General features: G+C 36.7%; 1 protein-coding gene across 3 annotated transcripts in view; it reads right to left on the bottom strand.

Annotated features, from left to right (window-relative positions):
• Positions 1 to 13882, bottom strand: part of VCAN (versican) — a 106588-nt gene that overhangs the window by 78958 nt on the left and 13748 nt on the right. For all 3 annotated transcript variants that reach the window (XM_072958432.1, XM_006197630.3, XM_006197631.4), the window contains exons 3-5: positions 8295 to 8672; positions 5048 to 5222; positions 4835 to 4962 (exon numbers count right to left, since the gene is read on the bottom strand). In XM_072958432.1, the coding sequence (XP_072814533.1) occupies positions 4835 to 4962; positions 5048 to 5222; positions 8295 to 8672 (681 nt within the window). The remainder of the gene's footprint in view (positions 1 to 4834; positions 4963 to 5047; positions 5223 to 8294; positions 8673 to 13882) is intronic.

Raw genomic sequence — 13882 nt, forward strand, 5'->3', positions numbered from 1 at the left:
GCCCATGTCAGGGGCTAGGAATTCCTGGATCAATCATTTGTAAGATTTGGGGACAAGACTAGAAGTATTGACTCATTTGCAGGAACCTAAGAGGGTCAACCATGAAAGAAAGCAGTCTGACTTCATCTACCCTCTGATGTATCTGCAGAGAGAATTAAACCCTTGTATAAAGGAAACTATTTTCTTTTAAGTACCTGCTATCAAAAAGAAACCAAATGAACAATCAACCTATTCATTTCATTAAAAATAATTGAAAATATTTTTAAACATTTGAGTGCTTTTTTAAGCTTAAATATTTACATTGGAGTCCATTCTTTTCAATACTTTCGTATCTATCTTATCTAGGAATTTTTTGCTATGGATAGAACTACACACACATATTTCCTGTGAAATTGCCAGTTTTCAGCACAGAAATTCATGAGTTCACAAAGCACTTTCACAAGTATTTAAATCTCCCAGTGGCAAAGTGAATGTATTTATATGCCCATGACCTTCTGTGGGGGGGTCAGACAGCAGATTAACTCCTGAATATTATGGTTCAAGAAGATAATGCTCTAATCAGAGAATAAGCTGATTTCAAACAATTTAGGAGAGAGAGTGTGGGAATTCTTATTTTGCCAGGGTATTTTTAAAAATTATTTAAAAATGTTCAAGCAATTTACCGTATTCAAAATACCTCGACATAAAAGTCACCTGCCTTCATAAAGTGACCGATTTTCAGTTATTTCTGTATTTCATGTCCCAGACTTCGACGAAGCATTGCACTCGTAACATCTCAGATCTATTCTAGTCGAAAAAACTTTCAGAGATGACATTTTATAGTCTGTCAGGATTCTTTCTACATTTAACAATAATTATTGTCAGAAAAAAAAATTCCTTACATTGAACCTAATTCACAGAGTTGCAATTTTATCTCACCTTCATTTTTTTGAATTCAGTAGAAATAAAGGAACCTTCATATACCAGAAGCTGTAATAACAACTATTATTTAGTGAGCACTCACTCACTTTGTGCTATATGGTGTGATAAAAGCTTTAGACCTTAACTCATTTTATTTCCATACCATGATTAAAAGATAAGTATCCTGATTGTCCCCATTTCACACAAGAAGAAACTGAAGCTTAGAGAGGTAAAACCTTGTTCAGGATCTCACAACTAATGAGTGACAAAGCTGGGACTCAACTGAGGTCCTTCCTAGTCTTAATTATGAGTTACTTACCTACTAACCAAGAATCCTCCCTGGGCGTTGTCTTTACCACTCCCAAACTACTCTGATCCTTTACCCAATTTTCTGAACTATTTAATCATCTCAACTCTATTGCAAACCCTCTCAATGGTTTCCAAATTGACCTTAGCAGAAAACACAGATTCAATTTACTAAAAAGGATAATTTTATGGATCTTAACTTCTATATTCCTACTTTAGAATCTTAATTCCATTAATTTCTTAGTAAGAGTGTTCTGTTACTGAATCATGGCTAACAAGTCACCATTTCCAAGGACTCAAGCTAATAATGAAATTGCTTGCTAGTGGATATAAGCTAGTGCTAACACTCTTAAACTTACTAGGTTATTTTTACAAATAGAATTGAATATCGTATGTATATGCATAACTGTATTATAATTACCACCTTAGAATAAGAACCAGATTGGTTTTTCTCCCCCTCAAACTGGCTGGATTTAGTTTAGTATAATTATTTGAATTTTATAAAGAAATATAAAAATGACATTGTAAAATAAGAGAGGAGAAAAAAACAGATGGTTGACATTCTGTCAACTAAATATCTTTCATAATAAATAACTAAATTAAGACAAAATTAATTGTCTTTTTGAACTAGGTTTCATTTTATACTTAATTGATTTTTTCACTAGACCATCTGGAATAATATTACTTCTGATCTATAGTAATTGCAGTTGGTTTATAACTGAGTACACATTCCATTACAGGCATTCTGAGTACATTAATATCTCTGATTTTGACTGGCCCCCACCACCTCTCACATACACAATTGGCTGTCAAAAATACAATGAATTATAGGTGGGAATTATTATACCCATGAATATAGCAATAAATATCTCTTAAAAGGAACTTTGGCTCACTTTCAAATGATCTTTTATCAACGTGGCAACTAAAGTATCAGATGTAATTTTACAAAGTCAACTTTCCACAAGAATTTTTATCAAATCACAGTTTAGCCAGTGGTCTTTACTTCAAAGGGAGAACATACACTTCAGTAAAGCAGAGAAAAAGACCTTACAAGAATCATCTTGTGATCTTCCTCCTACATCATCAGTCACAAAAGGTCTCTTTAACCCCACCACCTCCCACCAAGTCCAATTTCAAGTCAAGAAAGAAAAGACCAGGTTCCAAAAATTTGCTAATTATTCCAAGAGACAACAAACAAAGAGGGAAATATTTCCAGAACAATGTCATTGTAAATTGTCAAGTTCCTTCTATGAAACAAATTAAAGCCTTGTTACTCTGCTGACACAAATTTCAGCCAGTGCTTGAATTCATACTTATACTGATTCTTTTATCTTTCTCTTCTAACTTTTATGTGACAAAAATGTTAATTTTTTTTTACTTTGGTGTTAATACCACAACTAAAATGATGTTATATTACATATTACAAGTTTTCAGTCATCAAATATGTGGAACATTTATCCCAAGTAAATATATAACTGTATAAAATACAGTTGAGTTACATTGATACAGAGATTGGTTTTACCAATAACCATTGCCCTAGAAATGGTGATGTTTATGGAGATGGAGAAGAACTCTTATACAACTAGTAAATCCATTTCATCGTGGTCTATGTGCACATCCTCAATTACCCTTCTGACAGCCCAACTTTCCCCAAATACTAGTTATGTTACTCTGAGCAGACTGTGGGGGAGCAATCTCTCAATGGGTACAATGTGGCCAGTGATTCCTGGCAGGCCTTCTACCACCAAGACCTGTCAAAACTATCTCACACTGTATTTATCGAGGGCATGGAATCTCTGGGACTTCTGCAGAAATAGAAAGTCCTCTGGCTTCAAAGAAGGCAGAGATTCTGTAGCTTTAGGGAGTGGGGTTTCAGTAACTCTAACGGGATAAGACTGAAGAGAAGATACACACAGGAGCCCATAGACACTCCTTCTAGTGACATTGTGAGTATATAAGCCTGTCTTTTCATCAAGGAGGCTCACTTGTGACACTTATTCATATTAGGATCAGACCACGGATTTGTACCTGAAAGTCACCATTTCAATTATATTTGGTAAAGATCTTTTAGGTAATTAGAACTTACGTACACTTTTTCAAAAACTACCTCTAGTTTAATTCTAGTATTACCAGCATACCTGAAATTTTAATAACTATCACTCTAATAGATATTAGTCTAAACTAAAACAACAATGATAAAACAAATTTCACCTTTCTGAATTTCCATCTTACTGAAATAGCAATAATCAAATTTATTTCCTGGACTCAGATTTCTCTACCAACCACCTCCTATTCCATGAAAAAAGTTAATTAAACTTAAAATAAACTTGAAATTAAACTTAAAGGAAGGAGACTAGCTAGCTAGCTAGCTAGCTAGCTATAAAAGAGATTGATCTATCTATCTATCCATTTGTTTGTTTCTCTCTGTCTCATGGCTTGGATTTTACATGTAATTTCCCTTTATCCCTGTAAAAAACGAAAATTGTTAGTATATGAATTTCTGGCTTAGGAAACACATTTTTGTCTTAAATGATAGTTACAATAAAAATGTTAAGATGCTAGAGAACCACACCCAAGCAGCCTTCTTGGGAGCAGGTCTTCCTATTCAAATTGAGTCAAAGCATTAGGCAAATAGAAGCTGCTTATTTTCTAGTTTTCAGTCTGTGAGGTTGTTTATTCAATTCACAGAATCACTGAATTTTAATGGTGAAAGGGACTATGGAAATTATCTAGTTAAACCTCCTCATTTCACATGTAACAAAATTGAGATCATTCTTTTTATGTGTACCCAGCCAAAATTAAAAGCATAACTCAATGCAGTATTTCTATTTATTTAATTAGGCTTCTAAGATACCTGTTGACACACATGAAATTCCATTTCAAGAGTCATAGAAACCTCTACTTCATGTGCCTTATAATAAAACTGTATTGTGCCCTTAGAGAACGTCTCCTTAATAGAACTCAAACTTGACTCTAAGAGTCTCTAACACGTGCTGAGTGAGAAATGATAGCCCAGAATCAATCAGACTCTAAGCATCTCTAATGTAAGTCTTATATCTCAACTGGCTTCATAGTTCTAACAATGAGCAGAGTACCTATCACATAGTAGGGCTTTTTTAAAATGAGTTCATTCATTGAATGAATGAGTGATTGCTCTAAATGTTAGTGCAGCGAAGTGAACAAGAGGAAAAGAAAAATGTGAAAATCCTTCCTGGGCTAGTTTGCGTTATTTAGTTGCACTTTGGGATGTTTATCAGCACTTAGATTCCCAGTGGTTTGTTACTACTGGTTTTTACCTGAAGTTCTTACAAGAATAGGTACCACCCTTACAGGTTTCTATTCTTAATGCTCTAAAAGTGTATTGGAAACACTCCAATAGCAGCATGACTGAATGCAAACCTGCCATTAACTAAAGACATTTCAAACCTCCATAACCATTTACACAGCCCTCCTTCTCTTCCCACTTTAATTTAAGCTTATTTCACCACAGAATCATACGGTCATTTAAACCAAATGTTGCTGTTTGGAATCCAAACAAGCATGAAGACTTGCTCTACTCCAACATGCTCCCAGTCTTGTCCTCAACTCTCTAAGTTCAAGTGAAGCTACAGAAATTTAAACATCTTACCATCCAGATGGTCCACGTAACAATACACATCATAAGTTTCATGAGGAGCACGGAATCCGTAGGTCCTAACTCCTTCCTTGCCCATCATGTCTCCGTAACAGCCTTCTCGGGGAGTCCGGATGGGATATCTGGGGAAATAAAGGACTAGGAAGTAGCACTTTACTCTCACTCCCAAATTAATGAATTACAGCTGGTGGCCCCCAGACCTCTCACCTGACGGTCTGATCAGACAGCCAGCCTGCATCGCATTGCTCAAATCCATCTTCATAGGCAGCGTTGAGCTGCTCTGGGGTTGCTATGACAGCCCCAATATCCAAGCAAGCCTTCTGTGCAGTCTCAAAATTCAGAGTATACCTGCTGGTCGCCGCCCTGTAGTGAAACACAACCCCTGCAAAGAAAGCAGCAAACATTTACAGGCATGTTCAAGTCTTCCACCAAACTGTGAAGTTTCTCATTGGAGTGATATGTCAGATTACTTGCTAAGGTGGAAATAACATCATGATAACTCTTTATTTTTACTTTATGTAGCATTATGCAAAATTATGGTGATCTCAGGAGCCCCAGAATTGCCCTTCAGCCAGGTGTCCTATTCTGCTCCATTAGCGTTTCCCAGCCAGGAATTTTCTGTTCCCATGAAAGCTATCGAAGAAAAACGTTTCAGCCACTAAATCCCAAATGGTGACTGGTTGTCCTAATTACAGGTAGTATTCAGGCTATCATGAGAACACTGGACCACTAAAGGGAGTAGGTGCTGGAGGAGATGCAAAAAGAGTTAAGGGGGCCGCAAGATCAACTTGTCCTCCTTCATGTTTTCACTCAGGGCCAACTCAATAGAAGCACACAAAACTGCTTCACTAACACCACTTCCTTCAAACATACAACATTGAGATACTTATTTCCAGAGACAATAGACTAAAATGGAAAAGACACTGGGCTATGTATGAGTGGGAAAGCTTGTTCCAATCTTTAATTTGCTCCTTAATCATATATAAGCCTTAATTTCCTCCCTCATAAAGTGTAACTAATATTGCTCATGTTATTTGATTGATGTGAAGGTCAAATTACGTATAGAATTTAAAGATGTTGGATAGGCTACTATGATAAATGTTTATCGTATTCACTAACTGATCAGCATAACTTAGGGTGTCCGCTATGAAAGGTAAAATGTATGATTTGTATCCCAAAGAAGGCCTGAAATAAAGTACTCCAGACTCTCCTGGGTAGAAGCCAGGCATCCTGGCATGTGCCTCAAATTCCACTTTGTTGTATTTTAGGAGTTGCATAAACTAGTGGTTCTTAACTGTGTTCCAGGGCTCAAGGAACACTCAAAGGCTTGTTCCTCAGCAGCCGAGGGGGTGCAGCGTTGGTTCTCTCCTCCCACTTCAGCAAGAGCATCTCCATTTTTAACTGGAGTAAATATGGTGACTCATTTCCATGAGACAGCAAAGTGAGTCAAGCTAATGTGCCTGGGAAGTCACTGGAAAATATAAATTGGGGCAACTGGGTCTTACAGATGAGATATTATTAGGAGTCATATCATTTAAGATTACTTTTTTGTTGTGCAGAATTAATTTTGGTTTCTAAAATATTTTCCACTCTCCTTTTATTCCTGGTACTTTTCTGGAGTTGACAACAGTCTCTCACTCACAGCCTGCCTTCTAGTTATAAGACTGTCTCCCAAATGCCCATCCTTAGATGGTCTCTTTCTTCCAAGACAGGTATGTGCCAATGAAGTGTCTATGGGGCAGCAGACTAGTAATGTCAGAGATAAGCACCTCTATCAGTGTAAAAAGACCTGCACAGGTACCAATTAGATGCACTGACAATTAACATTCATTTTCCCATTACTGATCAAATGCGGTTTAGAAAATATGTACCTTTATAGAATGACGCTAAAATTACCAGGAAGTATATATGGTGCTATCTAATAAGTATGAGAGATAGCTTATAATGATCTCTAAGGCTTAAGCAAGACTTTGAATGGTTTCAAATTAGTCTTATGTTGATCAAAGCTTCAAACAGCCTTCTTGGTAATTAAAAATCTTCTGTGTGCACTGAAGATTGGCAGTAAGGGGGCACAAGGGGGACTCCATGACCAAGGCAGGGAATATCAGGCTGTATAAGTATCTGCAATTGTTGGGATAATTTGAAGACGTCATGGGGCTAAGGGGATTAAGTGAGGATTTCCATTGTTTCAGAGGGGCAAGGGGCAAATCCACTGCTAATTCTGTGATGATGAAAATTGTAAGAGCTGTTGAACTCCTTTTGGGATTTTAAAGACATATATATAAATTTATATACAGTGTGCATCTAACCCTATATATATTATATATATATTATATACAGTGTATCCTACACTACACAAAAAAGAGAAAGAGAGAGAGATCAGTAGAACAAAACAATCCTAGGCTAACCAAAATAAATGATAAAAAGGTTAAAAAAGCAATGATACCAGGATACTTAGTGGATGCCTGGAAAATACAAAAGTAGATTTATAGGAGACAGCAATAGAATCTGAATGCAAAAGGATGTTCGGAAAATGAATTTGTCACATCTGAAATTCTAAGTATTTCCTTTTGGCTACACAAGAAAGAGTTTTAATAAAACCATTTGTATATATTTCTGAAAGGTAAATATTTTATAGGGAAATGGAGGGTTGGAAGAAAAATCTGTTCCATCATGTCTGGGTATTAGAATTTTGCTTAATAACCTGCCAAAATATTCTGCTTCCAAGAGCTACAGCATGATGTGTGTACCCAATTAAAGCAATTTTTCTTTGCTTTGTCTCCTAACTTAAATTCAAATGACATATAAACCACCACTGAAAGGGGGCTAAAACTAAAATGTCTCATTGCAAGTCTTAATGGATAACAACTAGTGTATTGACCTTAAAAAAAATTCACTGAGTACTTGTTTTGATTCAATTTAAATGTTTATTGAGTCCTAGCCTTTTTAAAGCACTATGATATGTACCATGGTACTTATTAAGTGCCTTATTTATTCAATGTAAGTTAATATGTAATTTATATTTCACAAAAGCAAATTCAAAGATTTTAATAATCATTTTAAGGGAGTGGGAAAAAGGAGGAAAGAGTTTGTGTGTGTGTGTGTTTGTGTGCATGTATACACATACACACACATATGTAAGAATTAAAACAAAATGTAGATCAGTCTTTACAGTCTTAAAAAATAATCATTGTTCTCAATAATGAAGTAATGATTCTTGAGCTAAAATACCATGTCTTGAGGTATTCATTATATCCAGTATAAAAAGTCACATTCTTTGATCCCCAAACAAATAACAGTTCATTTTTGGTGAAAGACATGGACTGCTGGCTTGAATGATGTTTTTCCCCACTTGTCCACACCCTGATTAATGACTACTTTTGAATGTTGTTCCACCACACTTCTGAACCAAGTATCCCGCTATACTACCTTCTTACAATTCCCCAAGCCTTACCATCCACGGTCAGTGACACTGTGTCTTGTGTGTCTTCAATCCCATACATGACATCACAACGGTAGAGGCCCGCGTCACTGGCGAGCAGTTTGACCATGGTGAGGGAGGCATCGCCCACGTCCTCGGGATGTGTAGGTACTGACACTCTCCCTTTGTAGCCCTGACCAATCTTGATATTCCCATTTTGGGCCACGAGAACAGTAGTCTCCTTTAAATCTTTTCCATTCTTGTCCAATTCAATCTTAGACCATTTGATTCGGAGAAATTCACTGTTGGTGTTGTAACTGGGTGGTAAGGTAGGCATGGTTGAAAAATGACACGGTAGGTTGACTTTTCCAGAGAGTGAGCCCTTAACAGGTGGGCTTTTTTCCACTTTGACTAGAGAAAAGAAAAAATACCAAATTAACAAACTGAGTCCATTAAATATGTCAATGAATAAGAACCCTTGGAGGGGTTTAGTTATATCTTCAAAATGTGAAATAATTAGAATGACTTTCTATACATAAAAGTATACAATTTTAATAATGTTTTATAACAAAGACAGGGATTTATAATGCTCATTTTTTACTGAAGTATAGTCAGTTTACAATGTTGTGTCAATTTCTGATGTACAGCATGTTTCAGTCATACATATACATATATATATTCATTTTCATATTCTTTTTCATTATAGGTTACTACAAGATATTGAATATAGTTTCCTTGTACTATACAGAAAAATTTCATTTTTTATCTATTTTATATGTAATAGTTAATATTTGCAGATCTCAAACTCAAGTTATCCCTTCCTACCTCCTTTCCCCCTGCTAACCATAAGTTTGTTTTCTATGTCTGTGAGGCTGTTTCTGTTTTGTAAATAAGCTCATTAATGTGTTCTTTTTTCTTTTTTTTTAGATTCCAGACATGAGTAATATTTTTCTGTGCTAAAAACATTGCATTCATTTTAAAGTATTTGTAACTTAGTGTTTAACATGAACAAAATAAATGATAAAATAAGGTAAGTTTGGAAGGCAGGAATCAAGGGCAGGAGGAGACTAGACTCAGCAATGCAGGTTTAAACGACTGGACCAATGTTGAACCACAGATTCACGTCTACTGGTCAGAAGACAAAAAATGATTAAGATAATTGCCACGTTATCTTAGAGGAAATGAAAATAAAACTCAAAAGGGAGGTGAAAAAATTTTAAAGTACTTCAGTGGACTGGAGCAGGGGGATGTGCAACACTCGAAGGACCCTCTTTCTTTCAGTATCCGAACCAAAAGCTTTCATCATAATGACAAATCCAGCTGCAGTCGCTTTGCAGTGAAACATTACCTCTCAACTATATCCTAAGGAGAAAGTTGGCTCCTCTTCACCTAACCCTTCTAAAGTATTAATCTACAGAATGTCTTTCATTTTAAGCCCTTCAACTTTTAATGAGTAAGAATACATTGACTACAATTTAACACCTTCGCATGCAAAAGCAAATGTCCTTTCACTCTCACAGCAATCTATACCTCTCCTCCCCTTCTTTTCCCTATCTTCAGTCTCTACTAGCTCGCTAGACAATGTGTTGGTAGTAAGAACAGAAATTATCATTAATGCACAAGGAACTCTCAATATGATGAACTCTAAGTGGAATGAAATCATGCTTCTTAACTGACAAAATTATGTGTATCTAACAGTGTGTTAGTGGTCAAAGGCATTAGTAACACACATCTCAATATGGACATGCATCAGAAATGATACAGATGTCGGTGTAGTCCTGTGGCCTCAGTTGTGTGTAAGTCATTTTGAAAACTGCAATTAGAGATTATGAAGACATTATGCTCTTTAACAAAAAAGTGCTCTTTATTGCTAAAGATTGAAATTTAACTTCAAACAGATTGGATCCATCAGGAAGATGAAGACAGCACAAAGATATCTCGTAGTTTTTCCTCAAGGATAGGGTTCCTGAGAAGGGAAGGGGTGAGAATTCTATGATCTAAAAATCTCCTAATTTATATTCATCATATGTTCTAGGAAATCCTATCTTCCCTCCTGAAGAATTATTTAGATGACGAACTTCAATAATAAAATATTGCTTTTTTAATGGAGAAGAAACATCCTTCCCATCAACCCCAATTATGGTATAAATTATAAGACTTTATTGCCTCCTTAAAAATGAGTTTAAGTTAAGTGGCTTTCAATTCCTTAATATTCATTACTAAATTATAGTTCTTTTCACAATTTTAGAGGTATCGGCGCAGATATGAGATTTAGCCCAATGTATCTGATTCAGTTGGGAGGTTTCTGACACTTAGAGCATTATCCAATAACTGTGCTATAATGAAAAGACATATTAGAACAAAATTACGTCAAAAGGCAATTTACCATGGGTTATTTACTGTTCTGGATGTTTATAGATACAAGAAGATTAAAAGCTTCAGTTAGATGTAAATATATATTCACACAGAATCCAGCCTTAACAACAAGATTAACAAAAAGCTGTGTGGCCAAGTCTTTTGTGTATGAAATCTTGGGTCCTAAATGCACTGGGTAACAAGAACTAAGTTTACCAAGTCTAAATATTTTAAGAAAGAAATTTAGGAGTTCAGAGGATAATGTTTATAGATTATACATGTTAAAAACAAAAACAAAAACAAAAACTGCTACCTGCAAGAGCTTGTCTGAAACTCTGACAATGCAAGAAATAAAAATAAATGCTAATAGAAAGTTCACTATTCCCACCAGATAGTTTGTGGTCTAAATGGACACAGTAAGGGAGAGATCTCTAGATGATGAATAATCGCCTTTCATTCTCTGTCAGTAAATTCTGCAGAGCAAGGATGATGTAAGTTCTCTCTGTACAATTTGATCACATACACACAGAGATCTTGGCCAAGTAAATGTCAGATTGAGAATAGGGGAATTTATCTCCCTCTCAAGTGATAATATCACTCTCAGTCATTCATTTATTCATACTCTGCCTAACTCCATTTATTGATATTAGAGGAATATCCAAATAACGTAGTCAATGCTGGATAATCAATGTAATGGGCATTCTGAAAGCAAAGAGTTCTTTATGTGTTAATATAAAGCCAGTAGAGAAGGTGTTTATTAATGTTAGTCATTGATCTTTTGAGTGCCTAGAAATAAAAAGAGAAAACCTTAAAATGAGAGTACTTGTATTGACTCAACAGGTTACTGCTGTGTGATCCACTGTGAACTTGGCAAGTCTGTTTCGTATGAATGGATCTTACATTTTTTACTTTTAACCCCCTCATATGAAAAGTCACAATTCATCTGAAATGAGCCCCAAACTAAGGACATCTCTTAATAGTGATCACAGATCTACGAAGAACTTGATGCTTGGGGGTAAAGTACAACACGGTGGTTAAGAACATGGACTGTGGAGCTGGACGGCCTGGATTTGACTCCAGGCTCCATCACGAAATTGCCATTTCATCTTCTACATTAGCTATGTCTCCAAACCTCTTGGTATCGCAGTCTCCTCACAGGGAGAATGAGAATAAAAGCACCCGTCTCATTTAACTCATGGAGAATTAAAATTTTAAAAAAGTTATGAAGTAAAATACTGAGAACAAGGCCTAATATGTAGAAACGACTCAATATTGTTAGCTATTGTCACTCTTTTAAATATTGTCAAGGAGGTATACCATAAGTGTTTGCTTTGTCTCCCCATTGTTTGTATGAATCTTTTCTTTGTTTTCAGCAGAGGGATAGTTGTCCTGTTCCTCAAGGTCCTCCCTTTCCTTTCTCTGTAATTACTTTCTATTACTACCCATCCAAACCAACTCCTTTTCTTTATCTCTTTCTTATGTCTTCCTTCTTCACTGGATGCTGGTGTTCTTTCCTCTCCATAACCTTCATCTTTACTTTCTGAAAATGCTGAAGAAGACAGCTCCTGGGTTGTTGCATTGCTGGAGCCTAGAGTCTAATGGCCACCTAGGTCATTCATTGTGGTATTCACACATTGTTTATTTATTCATTCACTTATTTACTCAATACATACAATGACTAAGTGCTAGAAGTGTGTCAGGAACTCTGCTAGAAAATGAAGAACAGCTCTCTCAAAGCTACAGTCTACTCGGGAAGGAAAACAAGGAATAACATATCACAAACAAGTGGTATGGGCTGTAATAGCTGTAACAGCACAGGGGACAATGGAAACATAGAGAAAGACTGGAAAGGGGGATGAGAGGTGGGGAAAGCTGCCATCTCAGAAGTCAGCTCATCCCTGATTCCCTCTCTTGCCCTCACCACACCACATCCAACCCATTAGTTGGTCTAAATCCTCCATCTCCACATAGCCAATTCACTTCCTCTCCAGCTCCACTGCCACCACCTGATACAAGCTCCCCATTTCATGCACAGGCTAACACATTAACCTCCTAAATGATGTCCCTGCTGCCACTCTTGCTCCCCTACCATCAAATCTGCACACAGCAGCAAACACAGAATTTTTCAAAACATTCACCAACTCATGTCTTGCACCTGTGAAAACTTTCAGCCCTTTCTCCAGTGCTTCTTATTGCACTGGGAATAAAGTTCTGTCTTTTCTAAAGACAGCAGTGCCCTATATGGATCAGAAATGTAACACAGTGGTAAAGCTCACAAACTCCTGGGACAACCTTGGTCCCAGTTCTGCTACTCACTGGTTGAGTGACTTTGAGCAAGTCTCTTAGGTTCTCGGTACCTCAGTTGTCTCCAGATGACACACGGGTAATGAATGTTTCCACAAGCTAATGTTAAGCACTTCAAACTGCTCCTGGCTCATAGGAAGCCTTTTTCCAAGTGTTAGATCCTATTACTACTTACATGAACTGATCTCTGCCTATCTCTCTGTCCATATCTCCTACTTTTTTTTTTTCCTACTTTCTTTTTGACCACTGCTCTTCAACTCCAGTGACCTTTCTGCTGCTCAGACACACTGCATTTCTTCCTAACTTGGGTCAGATCTCAGCTGGCTGGCTCCTCCTCATCATTACCAGATCAATTTAAGTATTACCTTCTCAAAGTATTACCAAAGGTGGCCTGTCGACCACCTCCCCGCCACCCCATGCCATTCCCTATAATGTCACTCTGCTTTCTTTTCATCAATTCAAAAGTACTTGGGTTGTTTGTTTACTTGTTTATTGCCTGTCTCATGTAACTAAGGAGATTAAGATTAATGAAATCCAATACAATGTATGGCTCACTTACTGATTTAACCCTGGAGACCTAGACTAACATGTAGCACATAGAATGTATTCAAACAATATTGTCAGTGGATGGATTTATGCACAGATGGGTGGAAGGATGGATGAACCAATAGATGGAGTGATACTCTGAGACTTGAAGAATGAACTAAAGTAGAACTACAGAGAATGAGAGAAGGAACTGCAGAAGCAGAAGGAATTGTGCCTGAAAAAAACAGACAATCCACAGGTCTATGAATGGACCTGTAAATGATTTCAGATACTCTGAAGCACAGAGTGTGAGAAAGAAGTGGAAACTGTGTCTGGAGAGTCACCTAGACAGGGGCAGATCACTGAGATTCAGCACAGAATCTTTCTTCATGGACCAGAGTTCATCATTTTGGAATCACAGAACCCTCATTAGGTAG

This window comes from Vicugna pacos, chromosome 3, assembly GCF_048564905.1.
Source record: "Vicugna pacos chromosome 3, VicPac4, whole genome shotgun sequence".
Taxonomy (NCBI): Eukaryota; Metazoa; Chordata; class Mammalia; order Artiodactyla; family Camelidae; genus Vicugna; species Vicugna pacos.